The sequence below is a fragment of the Panthera tigris genome, chromosome C1 (genome assembly GCF_018350195.1).
Source record: "Panthera tigris isolate Pti1 chromosome C1, P.tigris_Pti1_mat1.1, whole genome shotgun sequence".
Taxonomy (NCBI): Eukaryota; Metazoa; Chordata; class Mammalia; order Carnivora; family Felidae; genus Panthera; species Panthera tigris.
The window spans coordinates 104,368,934-104,393,302 of record NC_056667.1 but is presented as its reverse complement, the minus strand read 5'-3'; the positions used below and the strand labels follow the sequence as shown (position 1 = coordinate 104,393,302).

Sequence of the window (24,369 nt, the reverse complement as noted above, 5' to 3'; positions counted from 1 at the left end):
ACCAGTTAGCTAAAGCTTTTGTTGAAGAGGTGTTGTATTTATATTCCTAAACTACATATATGTAAGAATGCTCTCCATAGAAGGTAAAGTACATTTCCACTTGTCACCAGGATCAACACATACCTCCAAATTTATCCCAGCTCTTCACAAAATTTCTCTGTACCCAAGAAGTAGAAAAGATACTGGAGGTAAAAAAGCAAAATTTAAGAGGGTAAAATATATAAATGTTTGTCATTGTCACCAAATGTTTTTGAGGCCCAGAGAACCAGCCAAGTGGCTAAAAGTGCAGTAGGTGGTGTGGGGAGATTACATTTACTTAAAACAAACACATAAAAAACACCCCAAATCCTTAGTGATGAAGACGCAGGGTGGGGCCAAGGTTTTACTTTAAGATGCCAGAAAAAAGGAGATAAAGTCCTGCCACATTTGCTGATAAGTAAAAAGAGGGAAACTTCCTACCAGGGCCTGGGGATGAGTTGTTTTCGGGAAAAAAAGGCCTTCAGCTCACCTAGAATCTCTACTATGATTTCCCTTCCCCAAGACAACTCTTGAGTCTGTAAAAGAGAAACAAAGACAGAGCCATCTCCAAGCCCCCTTCCCCTTTAAGTGACCCTGAGGTGTGAGGTAAGGCCAAGGGAAAAAATGTAGCAAAGTCTCCCAAACACAGGAGCCAGCGCAGGAAGTGTCAGTTTAGGTTGATGTTGGAAGTAAAAAACAAAGGTCAAGAGCAAAGTACTCTCAAAGAAGGTCCTAGGTACAGCTCTAGAAGGCAATGTACAACCAAGCCCATTGCCCAATAATCAAGATCTCAAATTAATCCTTTACTGATCTCTACTGCCCTCGGCGATGGTTGGCTATTTAGCAGACACAGGATCTTATGTGTTGTTTCATACAAGTGGAAAGGATTTCTAGCCATGGGGAGCAAGAAACAGGGAACTGGACGCTGCCATCTCCTCTCTATCCATTCCAACTGAAATACCACAAGGAAAATATACAAAGTTTCAAGTTCTCTTCTCTTCTCTTTCCCACAAATTATGTGGCAAGAATAAAGGAGACATAATGGGGATGAGGAAGGAAGTAAAGTTGCTATGAATCCAACAAATCCAGGGCAGATGGGTTTAGCCAGCACACTTTTGAATCAAACAAAACCCTGCAGCCTGTATGTTTTTTTTTTTTTTTCTTTTGGCACTGCTCACTAGCCCCTCCACCCATGTCTGTATTTTCAACTTTTGACTCTTGCTACAGTGAGAACAAAGGGTAAGGGCAGAAGAAAAAAAAAATGATGGTGCCATTAGGTAACTACAGTATCAATTCCTAAATAGACCTCAGCGTTATACCCTTTTCCTCAGACTTAACTAAGCATCAAATGCGCTCTTCCCCAGCAGTTAGAAGCAATTTGGCAGTTTTACCTTGCACTTGCTCCTTTCCTTCAAAGCACGTGCTTCTCCTTACTTCTATGGGGGTGGGGGTGAGAAGGGAGAACAGGATGTTTACTTAAGAGCTATCTCACTTGCGTGAACCTCTTGTAGCTTTGTCTATGCAGTCTCAATGAGTTATTACTCAGCAATTGTGAACAGCAGCTGACTGGACATGTCCATAGTTACTCATAAACAAGTATGAGAAACGCCCCAATACCCCAAAACCCATTTGGATGATGTTTGTGTTACTGCCTACATACATGAGTGGGTATCGCATCCCTCTTCTACAGAGTGCCTTAAATAAAACAATTCAGGGGTTTGAAGTTGTGCATTTTCAACATGCCCAGAAAGGCAAATGTGGAAGTCTAAAAGCTGTTGATTCCTTGGGGGTGGAGAAAGAAACCAATTGGGCAAATCAAAGTGCCAAGAGGGGATAAGGAAAAGGGTGAGCCAGATTCCAGAAGCAGCCAATACAACTGTATGCCCTACCTACTGGGTGTATTCCTAGGCTGCTATTTCTGAAGTGTCCAGTGACGTGTGGAACTTCACGTAATGAAGGTTGCTATTTAGAACCTTTTACCCCGCCAGTGACCTAGGTGGGGTCCAGATGTGGTGACTCTCTCTTCACCCCTTAAAGCCAACATTCCTTTTATTAAGCTTCACTGAGGTATGAAAAAGGGATAGGGCAAGAGAGGGTTAAGTGTGGCTTATGTATGACAGACTGCCATTCACAGCAAGAAGGGTAGATGTGGGAAAAGAATGGACCAGAAGGATCCCTACCACCACCACCCCAACTCTAGGCTTGCTTCAAAAATGCTTCTTCACTCACAACTGTACAACTTTTTGAAGACATACACAAATAGTTATCCATACAGTATATCCCACTTCATTACCAACCACTCCCTTAACATCTTGATTTTACCCCACCCATCATCCCCTTTCCAAAACTGAATTACACAGAGGATCAAACAGAAAACCCACACGGCCATGAAGATCACAGAGGCTCAGACTGCCTTCAGTGACACCGAGCGCTGGAAGTCAAAGGGAACACTTGGATTAAGATCAGTGTGAGAGGGGGAAAGTCAACCACACAACAAAGGAAACCATACTTTATTAAACTGGAAAACAAAAACATAATATTGGGGACAAAGAGATTAAAAAAAAAAGAATGGCTGGAAGACAGGCAAGTGCAAGTGGTCACAAGGAAGGGACAAGACAGGTGGTCTGTGGTATCCGAGAACCTCAAATGTGCAGGCACACACCCCGTCCCCTTGACCCCCGTCGCACTTATACCAAAAGCCAATACAATCAGATCTTCAGAGATACATCCAGGCCTTCTTTCTGCATCCTGTAGCTGGTTTCACCTTCAGCCCTGGACAGTCATGTAGGGTCTTTGCTGGAGAAAATTTAGATTTTCCAACCATAGGTCTGCTCCACAAAGCAGCAGTTTCAGCTCCTGAAGAAGTTTTCTCTCCTAGTTGTGCTCACCACGGAAGCCAGGAGACCTTGGTCAAAGCCCGAAATCTCAAAGAAAAATGTCAAACCTTCAGAACTAGTTATTTTATTAAATGATATTAATACACATTTCAAAAGGATTTCATTGTTGTTGCCTCTAAAGCATGTACTTGTTTTGTTTTCCACACTGAACACGTGAGAATATCATTCAACATATCTAATTTTAATCTTAACAGGCACCCCCACCCATTCAAAAAGGGGGGGGGGGGAAGGGGGAGAAAGCAGTATTTTACAGCGGCTTCAAAACAATTAACAGCTGAAGCTTAATTCTGCATGACCCGATAACTTCAGGACTGATAGTGAATATTCTGCAATTAGGAAGTTTAGCATATTCACATTATCCAGATAGGTTAGCTGTACCATATATATCACAAACGTTGTATTCCTGGGATCAAAAAGGATAAAAGTCCTACTCTCTTATCATTTTACCCTCCCTGGCATCAAACCAAAATCCATTTATGCTCACCTTTTGGGAGGGCAGAGGGAAATAGGGAGGGGGCTGTCATCTAAGCTGACTGGAGAGTAAACTCTCAATACTTAAGGACTTGATTTCTGATACTATCACTGCGTTTTAAGCAGTACCAGCATATTCACGACCCCCCCACCAATTCTCTGTCTGTGATTTTACAGTGAGCACCAAGGACCTTAGTAACAACTTCGCATATTCTGATTTCATATAAATCATGTCCTTGCCAAGACACACTATGTTATGCTTTCTTTAAAAAAATCTTGTTTATTATATTTTTAAACTCAGGTTGAAATACAAAAGTCAGAGCATGGGCGTGGAGTTTTAAATCACAGACACAGAAAGAATAAAACCCCTTTGTTTCATGTTATGAATACCAGAATTGTCTTTTTTGTTTCACTATATCACATATATACATTGTCGTCTTCATTTACTGCTGTAGACAGACTTCCTTAAAGTTAACACCTGACAGTCACACACAAATCCTCCCGTCCATCCTGAAACAAACTCAATGAGGATTTTGTAGCTTAAAAAACAAAACACCCCACAAAAGAGCCCAACCCTTAAAAGTCCATCTTATAAACTGTACAAGGTCTTCCTTTCATGTATTAGTCATCATGCTTTTGAGGACAATCACCCTGCCCCAACATTTAGGAAGCCACTTTCCTGACATCTCCACATTTTCTGATAAAATCAAATGGTCAGAGAGCCTTTTCAAGTAAACGTTACTTTTAGCTTAAACAAGAGCAGCAGAAAGAATTCACATTCTTTTATTCTAGAATGAAAAACATCCCACTTAATTTCTGCAAAAAAAAAAAAAAAAATCCATTTCAGTTCTGAGTCAATTAGAACTCTCTCCCCCCTCCCCCCACCCCTCCCCTTACTCTTGTTTACACTTTTCCCTAAACAAATGTCTCAGGACTCAACGTAACTATATCATTTCTTTGCTTTGCTACACTACACACCCCACCCCACACACAAGGTCATGGCATCATGCATTTTTGTGGGGGAGAGCTACAGGGCAGAGTCTCGAGAGGGTCAAAGACACAACAGTTGGCTTAAGACCAGAAATGCATCAGGAAGATGAAGGGCTTGTGGCCTCCTAGCCACAGAGCACATGGCGAGCCCAAATAAATAACATGGAATAAATTACACAAAAACTCCCAAACTATGACGCACACCTGGTTTAAGCTGCTCTTGATCTGAAAAGCAAGTTTATGCTGACACAAAGAGTCATCTTCTGTCACTATGTTGTCCACTCTCCCCCATCTTTAATATTTTACTAGAGGAATCCAAAGCAATCCCTATACTTCCTACAGTTCTATACTCACATAGAAGAAAATATGAAACTTGCTAGGATTCCCTAAAAAAAGAACACATATTGTTTTACTCATCTAGCTGGATATTACCAGTGTGTATACCTTGGGGTAAGACACTAAATAATATAAAATAATAGTAAAGCAGTATTTGCTTTTCAGTGTTCCTTGATATAAAGTTATAAACACTCAAAGCGTACTGATTGTCTTTTTTCCCAGTACTAGTTGTGGAAATATAAAGAAGCCTTTCAGTTTGGGGAGAAGGAAAGCAAACCATTCTTGTGTAAAATGACTAAGGGCAGAAACATTCTTTATTTCCTAGGGGAAGCAGAAGGTGGGGATAAGGCTTGAGCCTTGAAATGTGACAGGCTGCTAGCTGTAGAATGGGGGAAATTTGGATTTCTCAGGTCCTCCTCTGTAAAGATATGTATACCCACTTGTCACTAAAACACTTCTGAAGAGGTAGAATGTATAGAAAGATGCTATCCAACCTCCTCCTTTGAAATACCAAGAACAGGGGTAAATACAGGACTAGGGCGAAGAGGAAAGAAAGATGCAGGTCAATAGTTCCCTTTCCCTACTACTCCACCTTTGCTGAAAACCATCAAGCATCACTTAACATTTGGGAGGCACCATGGTAAAAACGTCTATCTCTTACACCAAAAAATTCAAAGATAATATTTCAGTTGTGCCTTTATTAGCAATTGTCAACTGCAGTGACTTTTCTTTCTGGCCAAAGCAGACGTGCAAACTGAGGGAGAAAAAGTCAATCAAGAAAGAAAAGCAGGAAGCATGAGCTTGGTTGCAGGACGTGCCAAGCTACAGAAGTCTCCCGTTCTCGTTTATGAGCGATGGGCAGGTCACACGGCACCGTTACTGGTTCCTGTCTCTAACTCTAACATTGGAGGCACACCTTATTTTAACCTGGAGATTATATTTAGCCCCCTCTCTTTCATTCCAAGGATGAAGAGTAATAATTTTTACTAGGATAGAATGACACCTGTATCTCCTCAAAGTTACAGATAGTCCTTTAGAAGAAGAGGTTCATTTTTTTTTTTTTTTTGGTAAGATTTTAGGAGAGAGGTAAAGAACCCAACTTCAATAGGTCTTTAAAAAACAAAACAAAACAAAACAAAACTTCAAAGGTCCACGGTCTCCCACCTATTTCCCCTTGCAACATCTCTTGGCTTGTCAGCAGGGCACAGAGCATACAGGAAAGGGAGCCAAGCTGGTCACAGTAGTTACTCAATGGGAGAGAGAAGGGGAAAAGAATCCTTTCATTGACTACTTGATAAGCCAAGCCCAAAGAACATCCCAACATTGCACGTTATTCTCTGTACTGATGGAAGTTTTATTTCAAATGTAATACTCTTCAGTAAATGGGTAAGATTTGTTTTCCTCCCCACCCCCTCAAACCCCCAGCCAAATGAAGTGGCTCTGGTTGTGTTTCTTTGCCCCCCAGCCTCTATAAAATACAAGTAGCTTGGGTTAAGTGCAGTGGGAGAGCAGACTGGATGGAATAGTGAAATGCAAGCATGTTTGACTTGTTAATTTCGAAGGGAGGCCCTTTGTCATTAAAAAAAAAGATCAAAGGAAGGAAATCAAATAAAAACAATAATAAATCAAACTCCTACTTCCAATGCTCTCTAGACTGTTCAAAATGCTTTTCCCTTGGTTTCCATCAGTACCTGGGAGGGAAGAATGGGCGTTTTGGTGCAAAGAACGGAGGGCCCCTAGCAAAAGGTGGCCTGGGTCTCTTTAGACTGTGGAATGGGTCTCTGCTGAGAAAAGGTTCCCTAGGCCGAAAGTCTGGCCGGGGATTCCGCAAAATCATACCACTCCGGTTGATGGCGTCTCTGTGTGAGGGACCCAAGTGGGGGCCACTGCTGCTGTTGCTGCCTCCCCCACCTCCTCCTCCATGGGCTGGGCCCAGGTGCTCCAGAGAATGGGAGGGTAGGCTGAGGCTCTCTCGTACACGGCTAAGGCCAGGGCCGTTGAGGTCCCGTTGGGTGGGGCCCCCATGGTCCCTGGGTCCTGGGAGCACCCCAAAATGCTCAGCCAGGGTCCCTTGAAGAAGGGAACTATGGTCCTTGGGAAATACTGCCACAGCTCCCGCCACTCCGTGCTCTGCCAGTGGTGGAGCTGGGAAGGGTACAACCCCAGAGTGGTCAACAGGGGGTGGAGGAGGAGGTGGAGTAGAAAAGGGAACACCACTCCCACCACTGCTGCTATGTTCCCCAGGGGGTGGAGGAGGGGGTGGGGTGGGGAAAGGAACTCCGCTGTGCTCTCCAGGAGGAGGGGGTGGGGCAGCATGGGCCAGGGCCGCCTCCTTTGTGAAGGGGTTCGAAAGATCCACTGTGGGTAGATGAGTGGGTGCATCTCGAGAGAAGATACCCCCATGATCCTTAGGAGGGGCAGGTGGGGCAGATGACGGCCCCACTGGCTCTCTCTGGAAGGGTGTCCCATGTTCCAAGGGGGATGGGGGGAGATGATGCTCAAATGTTGAGTTGAAACTGTTGGAACGGAAGCTGCCGACACTTTCCTGAAATTGGGGTGCCCGTTCCTTGTATGGTGCTGCTTTAAAGCCAGTGAGGCCTCCGCTGCCCCCACCCCCAAGGGATGCCAACTCAGAGGCACTGTCTCTGGGGCCATTGTCAAAGGAGCTGCCTGAGGTGCTCAGATCAAACCAACCCACCCTTGAAGCCTCGCGCCCGTGTCCTCTATTTCCCTTCCCAGGAACTCGGACGGACTCTACGGTCTGTATCGGCTCCCCTGACATCCTCCTATTGGATGCGTTATGATAACCCAAGGTTTCTATAGGGGCCCCCTTCTCTTCAGTGCTGTCAGGCAAGTCTAAGCAGGAGGAGGAGACTCGGGTTTCTATGCGGTAGTGCTCTTCTTGCTGCTGCTGATCGGTGGCTGTCAAGCTGGGCTGGGTGAGGTTTGACAGGCCAACACCATCACTTGAAGTGCCCTTGCTGGGGGCCTGCCCAAAATGCTTATCATCCGAGGGCTTTCGCGAGGCATTTTTAAGCATATTCTTAAACTCAATCGTCGACGTGGTGGAAATGGTGGGGGCCAGGACTTTCTCCACGCCTGGTGTGGGTGGGTGGCCCGTGGGAGCGGCAAGGGTATTCTGCGGAGAGAAAAGGGAACGATGTGGGACTGGGTGAGGAGGCTCTGGGTACTGCTTCTGCGGCAAACCGAGATGCCCAGTGGTAGACTGAGACAAGCTATTGTGGTTGGAGTCAGGGGTGAAAAATGAATCATTCTTACTCGGTGACGGTGACCGGTCAGACCCCGGTTCACTCCCTCTTATGCTGAAGGCACCAAATAGCCCGGGGGAAGAGGAGAGACGGTCACAATTCTCACTAGAGTCCAGGAGAGCCCTTACAGATGGAGGGAAGGCAGACTTTACCCCGAATTCTTGGGCCCTGTGGCTATAACTGGAGAGGATTGGCTGGTATTCGGTGGTATCAGAGAGCTTGCTTGACTTCAGGATAGATTTGGCCGGCTTCTTCTCTAGGTTCATCATGGCAGAGGGTGGAGGCCCTGAGTATTCAAAATCTCGGTAATCCTCATCTTCCTGGAAAGAAGTATCTGGATAGAACTTCTCCTGTGAAGAGTCCATCAGTGAAGATGGCCTCTCCATTCCATCCGAAGGCTGTTTATAGGGTGATTCACTGCCCAGGGCAAAAGGTCGATATGTAGATACAGAATTGGAGAGTTCCCGGGGGTAGCTTTCCTCTCTCCCAGGGGGTGGTGATCTTGTACTGCTGGGTGTTGAGGAACCAGGGCTAATGATCTTAGAAAGCAGGGACATGGTGTCTACACTGCTGGATGTGGGCTTGTCCATCATCTCATCCTGGGTGGGCGTCCCACTCCGTTCGTCCCGCACAGGGGTTCCGTCAATGTTGTCAATTGACGTGCTAGTAGGGCCACGCTGGAAGTCTGAGGGGTGGCTTTCTGCTGGGGCACTGGACCCCAAGCTGCTCAGGATTGGGATGTTTAAGTTTAAGCCACTGAAACCAGGATTACCTTTTAAGAAGTTGTGGATCTTCATTTCCAGGCTTGGAGAGGTGGACTCAGACTCCAGCTTTGGCTTGGAGATCTCTGAAGATTGGCACATGGCAACTTCAGTAGGTGGGGCAGCAGGGCTAGTACTGTGGGTTCCTGTAAACCCCATAGAGTTGGATGGTAGCTTAAAAGTAGTGCTTGGGAGCCCTGGGCTTTGCCCAATTGAGGACTTGCTAGCTGATGTTGAAGAGACTTCAGAAGTTGATGAATTAGGAGAATAGTTGAAGCTTTTAGGAATAAAGGATTGGGTACTGGAGGACAGATTTCTTCCTTTGATGCTAGAGACTGTGGTGTTTGCAGGGGAAGCTGAAGTGCTCTGGGATGCAGCTTCGCTGGCTGGGACTGGGTTCCCAGTAACACTCTGAAGCAAAGATGACAGGCCTGTAGAAACAGAGATTAAAGGAGTTAAAAAGAACAACTGCCTGCCCTACAATTAAAACAATGTAGGCTAATCGGATATTCTCATTCATTCCAGCGGGAACCAGATAGACATTAAAATATGAGGCCAAAGAGAATCCAGACCAAACAAGCAATGGCTAAGTGTCATAGAAAATACTGGACCTATTTCTCAATATAAAGAGAGCAAATTATTGAAATGTTTCTAGTACAGTCATCAAACAAGTCTAACACAGCACAATAAAAGGCAACAGGAAAGGGGAGATTTTAGTGTCAGAATCATTCATAGTTTAAACAAGACAAAGCAGGAAGAGAAAGGAGGCAAATTATCCTTAAAATAACACTTTAAGCCATGATTTCTTAACGTCTGATCTGTGGAACTGTTTCTGTAAATGCAAATAGATATTCCTTTCTAGCCTCTGCAATTGTTTCTAGTAAGTTAACGAACACGGTTATTTATTCTCAAGAGAGAGATCACGTATGCACATTGCTGAAATTTGTTTGAACGGGACACTTTTTTCAAGCATCTCTTGCTAGACTTTGGGGAAACAATGGTTTAGCTATCATTTTTGGTTGTAAAATGTAGCAATAGCAAACATGCAAACACACACCCCAAAGACTTACAAAGCTAGATCATCTTATAGCTTGGAAAATTTAAGAATTATTCATCTACCCAAGTTGACACTGATGAGATTCAACCCTACTCACTGATAGACAAAACCTCAGAAGCTCTGAGAAAGAATTCTTTGGGGTAAAGGCTGAAGTCCACCAAAGCAAACTGCTCCTCCTGTAGAAAATTTTTTAGAAAAATACTTGACAAAGAGATAAAAGGAGGTCCTATAAATTCAATCATATTTTAGCAAATTTACCCAATTTCTGGTCATAAATGAAAACCTTTTGGGCATACTTCACCTGGATTTGTAGCTTTTCATCATATACTAAAACTGTTCCTTCATAATGGTGTGATGAAAGACACCAGTACTTCATATGGTACTTTACTTAATGATTCTTCAAGATTTCAATTTTAATCCATATTTACCAACAGACTTAAGCTCTGAAGAATTCTGAGATTACTCCATCCTTGGAACATTAAAAAAAAATTTTTTTTTTAATGTTTTATTTGTTTTTGAGAGACAGAAACAGAGTGAGCAGGAGAGGGGCAGACAGAGGGTGACACAGAATCTGAAGCAACTCCAGGCTCTGAGCTGTCAGCACAGAGCCCGATGCAGGGCTCAAACTCATGAACCATGAGATCATGACCTACACCAAAGTCGGACACTTAACTGACTGAGCTACCCAGATGCCTCCATCCTTGGAACATTTTTAACTGCCATAAAGTTATATATATAATGGTGCATGATACCCAATATTCACTAATATCTGAATAACTGAAATATTATTTCAATTATCCTGCTGAAACAAACAAACAAAAAACATGTTTCATTTCCGAAAAGTTCTCTGGCTATATAACTTCCCCCTCCTAACAGTTTGATTTAATTCTTAGCAGCCACTGTTCATACCAAAATCAGAAGTCCTCAAGCACTAGAACATGACATATGACGTCATGATTTTTAAGATATTTCAGCATATCTTTCAGATACTGTGGGATTTCTTCAAAAGATCATCTTGTTAAGATAGACACTACTCAGATTTCTGATAACAGGTGATATAGTCCCTTACCACTTAATATTAATATTTTTCTTTGATTTTTTTTTTTAAAGTTTATTTATTTAAGAGAGAGTGAGAGAGGGAGAGTGAGAGAGAGCACATTGTCAGTGCAAAGCCAGACTCGTGAGGTCATGACCTGGGATGAAATCAAGAATCAGACGCTTAACCGCCTGAGCCACCCAGGCACCGCAACTTTCTTCAATCTTAACGGGCCATACTCTATTGGACTTTTTGCCCATTGAAGTCATTCTTTTGTATTAAAAATCTGTCAATAATGGCTGTGGGTGACACAATCAGAGCAAAGTTCTAAGAGATCCCTTAGAATCTCTATAGGCTTTTAAAAATGCATCTATTTAAGTTGCTGGATAAAGTTTCTTAAAAGTCAAGCATTCTATTTTCCACAAGGAAATGAAAGGTGATGAACCACCCAGTTACTCCACAAAGATTGTCTTCTGGGGTCCCCAAAAACACATTCTGTCAGAACACCTAGTTCTGTTCAAATTTTGCCTGATGAGAAAGTCCATATGATGCTGGTGTCATAATCTACTGAAAGGAAAAGCTGTAAGTATTATTAATGTCCCCTGGAGGCTCCTGGTTGAGAACTTTGATACAGAGTTAAATCACTGTATTGAAGATATTGCTCTGATATTTATAATTCACTGAATAATTATACTGAGGTGCTAAATAACGATTGTGCTTGTATCTGGAGGTTTTGAGAACAGAGAGCAGGTATGTTTTATGAAAAAATATTAAAGCAGTTTTAGACACAAAACAGATAATTAACAAAGTATACTAGGTTCAAATAAGGTAGAGATTACAGGTACAGAGATGTGGTATACCTACAAATAAAGGCCTCTAAATTAGGACATAAAAAAAAGAAAATCATTTCTCATAAGATTTTTGATAGTAGATTGACCTTTCTTACTGTCTTTAGCTTTGGTTAACATTAAAAATATAAGCCTCAACATATACTAACCGGTCCTCAGAGCTGGAATAAATGCAGCCCCTAGAGGGCTCATGGTGTAGGTAAAAGAATACTAGAATCCAGTCAAGCAATCTGGCTTTTAGTCTCAACTCATCACTGAGTAGATAAATTTGTAACCTTAAAGCAGGTCACATCACCTCACTGAGCTTTATTCTCCTCACCTGAAAAGGAGGGGATTAGACCAGATGGTATTTTGTCTCCTTCAGCTTTGACATTTTCTAATTCTATAAATGCCAGCTTGTAGATAAGAAATATAAAGAAGACAATGAACTAACTGTATTATACATTTCATGGCTTTGGATGCTTCAGAACTGGAACCCAGGATTCAAGTCCCTGTGGCACAGGTCAGTTTACCTTGCAGTGCAGGGGCTGACTGTGTCTGGGTTTTGGAAAGAGCAGACAGAATGCTCTCTGGGGTGATCTCCACCTTTGAGAGGATATTTGCCAGAGGATTGTGAGATGTTGTCGGGGCAGGTGCAGGTGTTTTCAGGCCAGTGCTGAGGTTGCTGGGACTTGTAGGAGTTCCTGGAGAAGGTCTTGATGCAGGACTGACCCCTGGTGGCAGAAAGATTAACTCAAGAAAATGCGGTTCAAAATGACCATTAAATTCACAATAACTTTCCACTCACTTAAACCAGTTTGGTATGTTTAACAGGAATGCTTCTGTGACAGATCCACAAATAGGGCATATCATGGCTTGTACAAAGGAAAAAATGTGAAAATTAGATTAAAATCTGCTCCTATCTACTTTGAACACCCCTAAAGTAAACAAGTATTTTCAGATGTATTTTTTAGTTTTGAGAGCCAAAAGAGACTTAGGGAACCTACTTCTTTTCTTTCTACCAAATGGCATCAACACCACAGAATCTTATAGGTGCTCAGTAAATATTGCTGGCTCATTATGATCAGAGACATTCCAATTGTGTAACTCAACCCACTGCATAATTCTATGTGATTAATAAATTATTTGCTTTTGAAAAGGCCTTTAAAGTGAGATTATATAAGCAACTTCCTTTACATCTTTATATTTTATTTATTTTTTTAAGCAAGTTCCATGCCCAACATGGGGCTTGAACACATGACCTTGAGATCAAGAGTCTCATGCTCCACCAACTGAGCCAGCCAGGTGCTCCTACATCTTTATATTTTAAAACACTGTGTTAATTTTTAATTCAGAAAAAAAAACGGTATATAATAAAAAAAGAAAATAATTTTTGAATGACAAAAATATGAATAGGTAGATATTTCACAAAGAAAAATAAAAATGAAAAAGTTTTTATCACATTGTTAATCAAAAAAATGTAAATTAAAACAAGTTACTTTTCTTTCTTTCTTTTTTTTTTTTTAAGTAATCTCTATACTCAATGTAGGGCTTCAACACATGACCCTGAGATCAAGAGTTGCATGCTTGAGGTACCAGGCTTGATTCAATTGGTGGAGTGTGCAACTCGATCTCAGGGTTGTGGGTTTGAGCCCCACATTGGATGTAGAGATTACTTAAATGGAGCTGCATGCTCTACTGACTGAGCCAGCCAGGCACCCCAAAACAAATGGCTTTTAAGACTGAATTTGACAAAGATTAAAATAAAACAAAATAGTGCTGGAGAGGCTGAGAAACAAAGGGAACTTTCATGTGCTTGGTACATAAAATAGTACATTTTTGGTGATCATTTTAGAATAACATGAAAAGATTAAAAACCTGTATGTTGGCTGGGGGGGAGAGGGGTAAATGGGTGATGGGCATTGAGGAGGGCACTTGTTGGGATGAGCACTGGGTGTTGTATGTAAGCGATGAATCATGGGAATCTACCCCCAAAACCAAGAGCACACTGTACAAACTGTATGTTAGCCAACTTGACAATAAATTATATTAAAAAAAAAAACAAACCTGTATGGGTTTTTTTGGTCTTTCTATGAGAAATATAAATTTAAGTTTTTATAAAGAAATTAAGTAATTGGGATTTTCTTCAAATTTATCAAGATTGGGTAAGGCACAGCAGAAACCAGAGTGGCCATGTGTTTCTACTGTTGAAGATGAATGATGAGTACACAAAGGTGCTCTACTTGTGTGTATTTTCATTAACATTTCCATTAAGGAAAGAAAAAGCCCTATATACTCATCAACCATTTAGGAAGGGTTGTGCATAGATTTTAGCATCAAGGTGGTTCATTATAGTATTCTTTAAAACAGTGAAAAATTACAAAAATATCAGATGTCTAGTAATAAAGGCTTAGATAAGTTCATATACAATATGCTTCAATTGAAAGAAAAATTATTACAAATATTTAATCCACCAAAACATTCACACACACACACACACACACACACACACACACACTGGTAAAGTTAGACACAACTGGTGTCTTTCAGGGTAGTAGGGTTGCAGGTTATTTATTTTATTCCCTTATTTTATTTTTCTATAATGACCATGTATTGGTTTTTTGACTTAAAAAAATCACTGTTAATTTAAGGAAAAAAAGCAACAAAAAACCCAGACTGATGATGGTTCAATTAGAAAGATGAAAATAAGCCTTTTATCTTCTTTATGGGGCTTACTTACCAGTATTTTTCATGACTGATGTCAGGCTACTAAGGATGGAACTGATCTTTGCCAGATCCACATTAGCCAGGTTTGGCAAAGCCAGTGCTGGAGAAGGGGACAGAAGAGAAGTATTCACAGGCTTTGGAAGAGGGGGCGTTGATGTCATGGTCACAGGCACTGGGGTACACGAAGAGGCCTTGGAGATACTTTCTGTTGGCTTTGTGGGTACAGAAGTGGAAGCAGCGGACTTCTCCGCAGGTTTTTCCTTCCTGTCCTCTACTGTTTAAAGAAAAGAGGTGAGACTGCATTACTGCTTTCCAGACTTGACTTCCAGTATGAAATGTGTCCTAATATATCCGGATTTGGGGGTATAAAGCACAATGCTTTAGAGAAAAATCATTCACTCACTTCATGATTTTTACATAAGCCATACTCTTTATGTTGCTTCCCTCCTTCAACACCTGCTTAAAATAAATTTCCCAAATTCATTTTTTATCTTTTTAAAGATTTCTTTGCATTTTCTTAGTATTTGTGTATTAAATTTGTACATTTCTGGGATCATGTTATTTGGTACACATGTGTTCTTTTAGTTACAATATTTATAGTCATAAATTACCCTGTCTTTTCTTTTCCATTAACCTGAGAGCTTTCTAAGACATAGAAACTTATGCATTAAATCCAACAAAACTCCAACTGCCTAACAAGAATGATTATAAAAGCTTGGGATGTCAGAGAAACAATGCACCAATCCAGGTTAATTTTGTTTGTGTGCGTGTGTATATATGTTAATTAGAATGTATGTAATCTCTACACCCAACATGGGGCTGGAACTCCAGACCCCAAGATCAAGAGTCACATGCTCTTCTGGCGCCTACTGACTGAGCCACCCAGGGGCATGGCTTTGGAATCTTGGAAGGTCAAGAGTATAAGTGCCCCTCCTTCTAGAACAGTGCTGTTCAACAGAAATGTAATTCAAGCCACACATGTAAGTTTAGCTTTTCTAATGGCCACATTAGAAAAAAAAGTAGAGGGGTGTTGGGGTGGCTCAGTCGGTTAAGCGTCCAACTCTTAGATTTCAGCTCGGGTCATGTTCTCACAGTTTTCAGCTGAGTTCAAGCCCTCCATAGGGATAGGCTCTGAGCATGCTTGGAATTCATTCTTTCTCTCTCAAAATAAATATAAATAGACTTAAAAAAAAGGGAGAAACAAGTAAAATTAACTTTAATTATATATTTTACCTAAGCATCTCTCAAATATTTTCATTCCGTTATAAATATAAAAATTATTGGGGCACCTGGGTGGCTCAGTCAGTTAAGTGTCTGACTTCGGCTCAGGCCATGATCTCACGGTCCGTGAGTTCGAGCCCCGCGTTGGGCTCTGTGCTGACAGCTCAGAGCCTGGAGCCTGCTTCGGATTCTGTGTCTCCCTCTCTCTCTGACCCTCCCCCATTCATGCTCTCTGTCTCAAAAATAAATAAACATTAAAAAAAAATTAAAAAACATAAATATAAAAATTATTGAGATATTTTCACTTTTTTGGGTACTAAGTTTTCAGAATCCAGTGTGTATCTTTTAAAAAAAAAATATTTATTTTTGAGTGGGGTGGGCAGGGAAGGGCAGAGAGCTACGGTGGACAGAGAATCCAAAGTGGGCTCCACACTGACAGCAGGAGAGCCCAATGCAGGGCTTGAACTCATAAACCATGAGATCATGACCTGAGTCGAAACCAAGAGTTGGATGCTTAACCGACTGAGCCACCCAGGTTCCCCCTTCCCCAGTAAGTACCTTTAAATTACAGTACATCTCAAGTTGGACAAGCCACATTTCAAATGCTCAACAGCCACAAGTAGCTAGTGGCTACCATATTGAACAGAACAGATCTTGAGCAATGATTCTTAGCCCATGTGGCATACCAAATCCTAAACTGGGATAATGATACCTTGCTGTTCTAATCTAATCTTGCTGTTCTTTTTTTTTTTTTTTAATGTTTATTTATTAAAAAAAATTTTTTTAATGTTTATTACTGAGAGAGCATGAAAGGAAGAGGGGCAGAGACAGAGAGGGAGACACAGAATCAGAAGCAGGCTCCAGGCTCTGAGCTATCAGCACAGAGCCCAAAGCAGGGCTCGAGATCATGACCTGAGCTGAAGTCTGATGATTAACCGACTGAGCCACCCAGGGGCCCCTAATGTTTATTTATTTTTGAGAGAAGAGAGAGAGAGAGAGAGAGAGAGAGAGAGAGCGCGCGCGCGCGAGCAAGTGGGGGAGGGGCAGAGAGAGAGAGACACACAGAATCCGAAGCAGACTCCAGGCTCTGAGCTGTCAGCACAGAGCCTGATGCAGGGCTAGAACTCACGAACCACAAGATCGTGACCTGAGCCGAAGTTGGCTGCTCAACCGACTGAGCCACCCAGGCACCCCTAATCTTGCTGCTCTTAATACCAGCTTGTGATAGATTCATTGGTGGGAAAAGAAAATACGTAAGGAACAAGGTGCCCTTTAATCACATAAAGGACATACCAATGATTTTTGACCCATCATCTTCCACATCTGAGAGTTCCATGTCTTCCACATCACGATTATCTGTCACAGGCTCAGGTGTGGCAGACTTCTCACTCTCCATGGCTGGTGACTGGGATTCCTCACCTCCCATTCCCTGAAAAGGAGACTCGGAACCAGTCGGAGAAGGAGCATCCATGCTTGGGGAAGGGACTGGTGATTCTTCAGGATCAGGAAGGGTTGACTTCAATTGATCCAGCTTTTTCTTTAAATTGTTCACTCGATTAGCAAAGGTTTTGTATGCCTAAAAGAGAAAAAGAAGTTACTCCTCTGAGAAAAGGACTAAGATATTACTATTTTGACTTTGACCAGATTTCCTCATTATTATTAACTATAGCACTGGTACAAAACAAACAAACAAAAAAAACCCAGGGCACCTGGGTTGTTCAGTCAGTTAAGTGTTTGACTTCTCAGGTCATGATCTCACGGTTCGGGAGTTTGAGCCCCACATCGGGCTCTCTGCTGTCAGCACAAAACCTGCTTGGGATCTTCTGTACCCCCTTCTCTTTACCCTTCCCCTACTCATGCGAATACACGCTCTCAAAAATAAATAAACATTGAAAAACAAAATCAAAAACAAATCTGTCAATCATGGAGTAGTTTCTAGTCTCTGCTTTTTTCCTTAAATGAATATTATCATCCACGTAGTTGCCCAAGCTAGAAACTTTGAGGCTAACTTTGTACTTAATCTTCCCTTGCTTTTTTCTATCCATTTTACCAAACCAATATTTATTGAGAGCCTAAATGTGCTGGCCAATCTTCTAGGTACTGGAGACACAGTAATGACTAAGAAGATAGACAAAAATCAAATCCATAAAGTACTACAGCCTGGGAGGTCAAACAGTGTGGACTTTTTTAAGAAATAAACTTTTGAGAGGTGCCTGGGTGGCTTACTTGGTAACGTGTCTGACTTTGGTTCAGGTCATGATCTCACAGTTTGTGAGTTCGAGCCCCATGTCAGGCTCTGTGCTGACAGCTCAGAGCCTGGAGCCTGGAGCCTGTCTCGAATTCTGTGTCTCCCCCTCTCTCTGCCCTCCCCGCCCCCCCCCCCCCCCCAATCATGCTGTCTCTCCTTCAAAAATAAACATTAAAAGGCATCGGTGGTATAGTGGTGAGCATAGCTGCCTTACAAAAATAAATAAACATTAAAAAAATTAAAGAAAAAAAGAAACTTTTGATTTTATTATTATTTTTAAGTTTATTTTTATTTATTTTGAGAGAGAGATAGAGAGTAAGCAGGAAAGGGGGAGAGAAAGAGAGAGAATACCAAGCAGGCTCCATGCTGTCAGCGCAGAGCCCAATGTGGGGCTCAAAAATCATGAACCATGAGATTATGACCTCAGACAAAGTCAAGAGTCAGATACTTAACCGACTGAGCCCTAAACTTTTGATTTTAAAAGTTTTAGGTATAAAAAATTACTATAAAGATTATACAGAGAGTTCCCAATTTTCCCTTTTACTAACCTCTAATATCAGTATGATACATTTGTCACAATTAATGAACTGATTTTGATAATTATTATTAATTAGGTCCATATACTTCATGCAGATTTCCTCAATTTTTAAATAATTTTTTTAATGTTTATTTATTTTTGAGAGAGAGACAGAGCATAAGTGGGGGGACAGGGGAGGAGCAGAGAGAGGGGAGAGACAGAATCTGAAGCAGGCTCTAGGCCAGGAGCTGTCAGCAGGATGAGAGCCCAGGATGGGGCTTGAACTCACGAATCGTGAGATCATGACCTGAGCTGAAGTTGGATGCTTAACCAACTGAGCCACCCAGGCGCCCCTCCTCAGTGTTTATCTAATATCCTTTTCTTGTTCCAAGATCCATGCAGGATACTACAGTACATTTAGTAGTCATGTCTTCTTAGGCTTTTCTGTAAGTTTGTTAGATTTTCCTTGTTTTTGATGACCTTGACGGTTTTGAGGAGTATTGGTCAGGTATTTTGTAGACTGTCCCTCAAATAAGATTTGCCTGATGTTTTCCTTCTGATTAGACTGGGATTATAGGTTTTTGGGAGGAAGACCACAGAGGTAAAGCACTATTATCACTGCGTCATATCAAGGGTACATATAATCAATATGATGTGCCATTGTTGATGTTAACCTTTATCACCTGGCTTAAATTCTATTCCTCTAATTATCTTAATACCAATACCCTAAAATTGTCTGTCTTTTTCTTTTGTTAAGACTCTTGGACCATTAGATTGTGAAATCACTTTGGTAGATTGAACAAGAAGCATTATTTCTTTGAGAGAGAGAGAGAGAACGCAACCATGTCCATGTGCAAGCAAGGGAGGGGCAGAGGAAGACGGAGAGAATCCTAAGCAGGCTCCACACCCAGTGTGGAGCCCGAGGTGCAGACGGGCCTCACAAACCAGGAGATCATGACCTGAACCGAGATCAAGAGTCAGACGTTTAGCTGAGCCACCCAGGTGCCCCAAGGAGCATTATTTAAAAAAAATTTTTTAACGTTGATTTATTTTTGAGAGAGAGACAGAGTGCGAAGGGGGAGGAGCAGAGGGAGAGGGAGACACAGAATCCGAAGCAGGCTCCAGGCTCTGAGCTGTTAACACAGAACCTGATGCAGTGCAGGGCTCGAACTCACAAACCATGAGATCATGACTCGAGCCGCAGTTGGGCACCTGATCAACTGAGCCACCCAGGCTCCCCCCCTTTTTTTTAAAAAAAAAAAGAAATGGAACAGAAAAGAATGCTAGAGTTGAGCTTTTGCTTCTGGATATACCTGAGTAGCCTGCAGTGGAGCAGCGCTCCCACCAAGAACAACTAGGACAGCCAGACAGACACATGCATGTGCACACACACATTTCAGTGTGCTGGAGAGTGCTGAGAACACCAAACCTTAAGTGACGAACCCCATCGCATGAATCTGTGAGAAAAGTAAGCTGGCGTTCTGCAGCTGCTTTTCTCTCAGGGTTCCGCTGATTTTGGCGAACCAGGCAAGAATTTGAGAACTCAGGTGAAAGGACAAGGCAGAGGGCCACTATTAAATATGAAGAAAAAAAGCAGAACTTTTAACAGTCTTGTTGATTTGTACACCTAAAAATTAGAGACTTGAAAGGCCAAGATTCTGGTGAAAGAGAAGGGACAGAAATGGCTCAACAATATGCTGTTTTTTCCCCATTAAGATATTTGCTAAATTCTGAAGAAGAGGGAATTAAGAAGCCAAACAGAAAACTTTGAAAAGAGTAGTTTAACACAATCTCATGGTGGTGAGGAGACAAGGATTAGAGTTCAAATCCTGCAACAGAGGAGGGGCCCTAGTGATAATGTCAGCCTCTCAGTGGGGAAACTCTACGTCTGAGAAGCTGGGAAGAACCAGAAGATGACAAAGTTGTGCTCAAACTGCAATTCAGCCCAAGTCAGTTCAGTTTCAGACTGGATTAATATGATCAGTTCTCACAATACCCACCTAGTGAAGGACAGGGTTTATCCTCTCTGGAGAAAGAAAAGTCATCTAGAGACTATAAATACTTTCATATACAATGTTAGCACTCAACACAAAATTAGCCAGCATGCCAAGACATAGGACTAAATGACCTAAAAGAAAAAAGATACTAGAAACAGACTCATAACAGGTGAAGCCAATATTGGAATTATCTGACCAAAACCAAATAGTTGTTTCACATGTTTGAGAAAATAGAGATAAATCCCATCTTGAACACTTTAGTCCAAAATCCGTTAGCTGTAGCTAAAGAGAGAGACTGGGTAGCCTAAAGTAAGATAATGGAGGCAAAATGGGAGAAGAGTACGTGTGCATGGCAGGAAGGCACTGCTTGGGATGCTGAGGCCCAGCCAAGACACAGAGAAAGCTTTGGGCTCAAAGAGGTGGATGAGGAGGGATAGATGTGCTGGAAGTCTGGCTACACACAGGGATGGATCAAGTGAGTGATTATGTTGAAAATAAGGGGGATAAGGTTTTGTATTGTTAGAAAAAACAATTATAGGGGCACCTCGGTGGCTCAGTCGGTTAAGCATCCGACTTCAGCTCAGGTCATGATCTCATGGCTTGTGACCATGAGCCCCGTGTTTGGGTCTGTGCTGACAGCTCAGAGCCTGGAGCCTGTTTCAGATTCTGTGTCTGCCCCTCTCTCTCCCCCTCCCATGCTCCTACTCTGTCTCTCAAAAATAAATAAACATGAAAAAAAAAAAAAAACCAGAAAGAAAGAAAAAGAAAAAGCAATTACAAATGGGGAAAGGGAGAACACTAGAATGAATCCTGTGGTGTTGGATTGGGATTGGAGAGAGCAATGTGAATTCATGGTTTCCGATATATATAGGCAAATACAGAAATTACATACAAACATTGATTTCCCACCTCTGTAGGAAATGGTCTGGAAGCTGTGATATCCCAACATCAATGAGTACACCTAGTACTCAGATCTTGGTTTCTAAATAGTTTTTCATGAAAAGGAATGCAGGCTCCTTGGTAAATGACTGATTCCAGGGCCTGGCAGAAAATGCAAGATAGGGTGGAACACCTCATTTCAAAAGTAATGAAATGCTCAAAAAAATGATAGGGACATGTAAAAGAACACAGAAAGCAGCCTGAAAGGAGCTCCCACTGGCCAAATCTGGTACAATTTGAACATCACAATAATTATTGGTAGTAATGAATTAAAACATTGAATAAATAAGAGTCTAATAGTCCATAATGACTAAATACATGAATAAATTGAAGGTTTAATGATGAATAAGATATTTATTACATAGTTTCAAAATACCTCCCCATAAAACACTAATTATTACTTTCCCAGGGTTGTGGTAATAAAGTACCACAAATTAGATGGCTTAAAACAACAGAAATTTATTGTCTCCTAATTCTGGTGGGTAGAAGTCCAAAATCAAGCTGTCCGCAGGGCTATCCTTCCTTCGAGACTGGCCAGAATCCTTCCTTACCTTTTCCTTGCTTCTGGTGGTAGCCATCCACCCTTGATGCCCCTTGGCTTGCAGCTGCATCACTACAGTTATCTGTTTTGGTTGTCATATGATGTTCTCTGTGTGTTGTCTGTATCCAAATTTCCTTCTTATAAGGACGCAAGTTATATTGCATTAAGGCCCACCCTAATGACCTCAACTTAATTTGGTTATATCTGCAAAGACCCTATTTCTTTCTTTCTTTTTTTAAATTTTTTTCAATGTTTATTTATTTTTGAGAGAGAGAAAGACAGAGTGCAAGCAGGGGAGGGACAGAAAGAGAAGGAGACACAGAATCTGAAGCAGGCTCCAGGCTCTGAGCTGTCAGCACAGAGCCCAACGTGGGGCTCGAACTCACAGAAGGCAAGATCATGACCTGAGCCAAAGTCGGACGCTCAACCGACTGAGCTACTCAGGCGCCCCTAAAGACCCTACTTCTAAGTAAGGTCACATTCATGTATACTAGGAATTAGGGCTTCAACATCTTTTTGGAGTACACAATTCAATCCATAGCAATTACCAAGTGAAAACTTTTCAATGGACAAGCCTGGAAGACACTACATTAACAAGATATCAAAAGAAATATAACAGGTAGTGCAAGACATCAAACTTGTGTGATGAGAAGAATACAATCAATTATGTGATATTCCTATTAAAGATGAGTAACATAAATCTGATCACACACAAAAAAATCACATAAATCCCAACGGGGAAAAATGAACTATTGGGACCTCATCAAAATAAAAAGCATCTGCACAGCGAAAACAATCAGCGAAACTAAAAGGCAACTGATGGAATGGGAGAAGATATTTGCAAATGACATATCAGATAAAGGGTTAGTATCCAAAATCTATATAGAACTTATCAAACTCAACACCCAAAGAACAAATAATCCAGTGAAGAAAATGGGCAAAAGACACTGAATAGACACTTCTCCAAAGAAGGCATCCATTTGGCTAACAGACATATGAAAATATGTTCAACATCACTCATTATCAGGGAAATACACATTAAAATGACAATGAGATACCACCTCACACGTGTCAGAATGGCTAACATGAACAACTCAGGCAACAACAGATGTTGGCGAGGATGCAGAGAAAGAGGATCTTTTGCACTGCTGGTGGGAATGCAAACTGGTGCAGCCACTCTGGAAAACAGTATGGAGGTTCCTCAAAAAGGTAAAAATAGAACTACTCTACGACCCAGCAATTGCACTACTAGGTATTTATCCAAGGGATACAGGTGTCCTATTTTGAAGGGGCACATGCACCCCAATGTTTATAGCAGCACTATCGACAACAGCCCAAGTGTGGAAAGAGCCCAAATGTCTATCAATGGATGAATGGATAAAGAAGATGTGGTATATATATATACAATGGAGTATTACTCAGCAATCAAAAAGAATGAAATCTTGCCATTTGCAACTACGTGGATGGAACTGGAGGGTATTATGTTAAGTGAAATTAGTCAGAGAAAGACAAATATCATATGACTTCACTCATATGTGGAATTTAAGATTCAAAACAGATGAACGTAAGGGAAGGGAAGCAAAAATAATATAAAAACAAGGAGGGGGACAAAACATAAGACAAATACAGAGAACAAACTGAGGGTTCCTGGAGGGGTTGTGGGTAGGGGGATGGGCTAAATGGTTAAGGGGCATTGAGGAAGACACTTGTTGGGATAAGGACTGGGTGTTACACATAGGGGATGAATCACTGGATTCTACTCCTGAAATCATTATTGCACTCTATGCTAATTAACTTGGATGTAAATTAAAAATCAATCAATCAATCTCAACTGGGGTACACTGTACAAAATATTTTGACTTATAATCTTCAAACATATTTAGAACATGAAAACCAAGGAAAAGAGAAAGGAATTGTTTTAGATCAAAGGAAAATAAAAATGCAATAAATGCAATATTATTCTGGACAGGATCTTTTGCCATAAAAACTGGGCATCTGAATAGGGTTTAAGTATTATATAATAATGGTATGTCAATGTATCAATTAATTTCCTGATTAAATGGCTCTACTTTACAGTTATAAAGGAGAATACAATTGTCTGGCAGGAAAACACAAATGAAAATATTTGGGGGTGATGGGACGCCACCAACTTAGTTTCAAATGATTCTCGAAAAAAAATGTCTTCATAATGTACTTAAGATGTTTACAAGTACGAGAATGTTTCAAAATTTTAAACAGAATGAAAAACTGAAAGATAAAGATGAAGAAAAAAGATCAGCAGAATTTTACCAGAAAATCAAATTCTCTCTAAAAAGAAATGGGGGGGGGGCAGTGATGATGGGAGGAAAAAAAATCAAATGGTGATTCTAGAACTGAACAAGTCAACTAAATAAAACTAATAGATGGGTTTAACAACAGATAAGATTCAACAGAAGAGAATTAATGAATTAGAAGACTGGTTAATAGAAAATATCTAAAAGGAAGCACTAAAGAGAAAAAGGATGGAAAATACAGAAA

General features: G+C 41.3%; 1 protein-coding gene across 7 annotated transcripts in view; it reads right to left on the bottom strand.

The window, feature by feature from the left end:
• Positions 1-1,536: 1,536 nt before the first annotated feature.
• Positions 1,537-24,369, bottom strand: part of RPRD2 (regulation of nuclear pre-mRNA domain containing 2) — a 96,419-nt gene continuing 73,586 nt past the window's right edge. For 2 of the 7 annotated variants that reach the window (XM_015540194.2, XM_042994023.1), the window contains 5 exons: positions 16,904-17,186; positions 14,403-14,663; positions 12,196-12,396; positions 7,992-9,173; positions 7,669-7,851 (listed from right to left, as the gene is read on the bottom strand). In XM_015540194.2, coding sequence (XP_015395680.1) covers positions 7,763-7,851; positions 7,992-9,173; positions 12,196-12,396; positions 14,403-14,663; positions 16,904-17,186 — 2,016 coding nt within the window. In that variant the 3' untranslated portion in view covers positions 7,669-7,762. Of the gene's footprint in view, positions 9,174-12,195; positions 12,397-14,402; positions 14,664-16,903; positions 17,187-24,369 lie in introns of all 7 variants that reach the window. The other 5 variants (XM_042994025.1, XM_042994024.1, XM_042994022.1 and 2 more) reach the window with 4 other exon arrangements.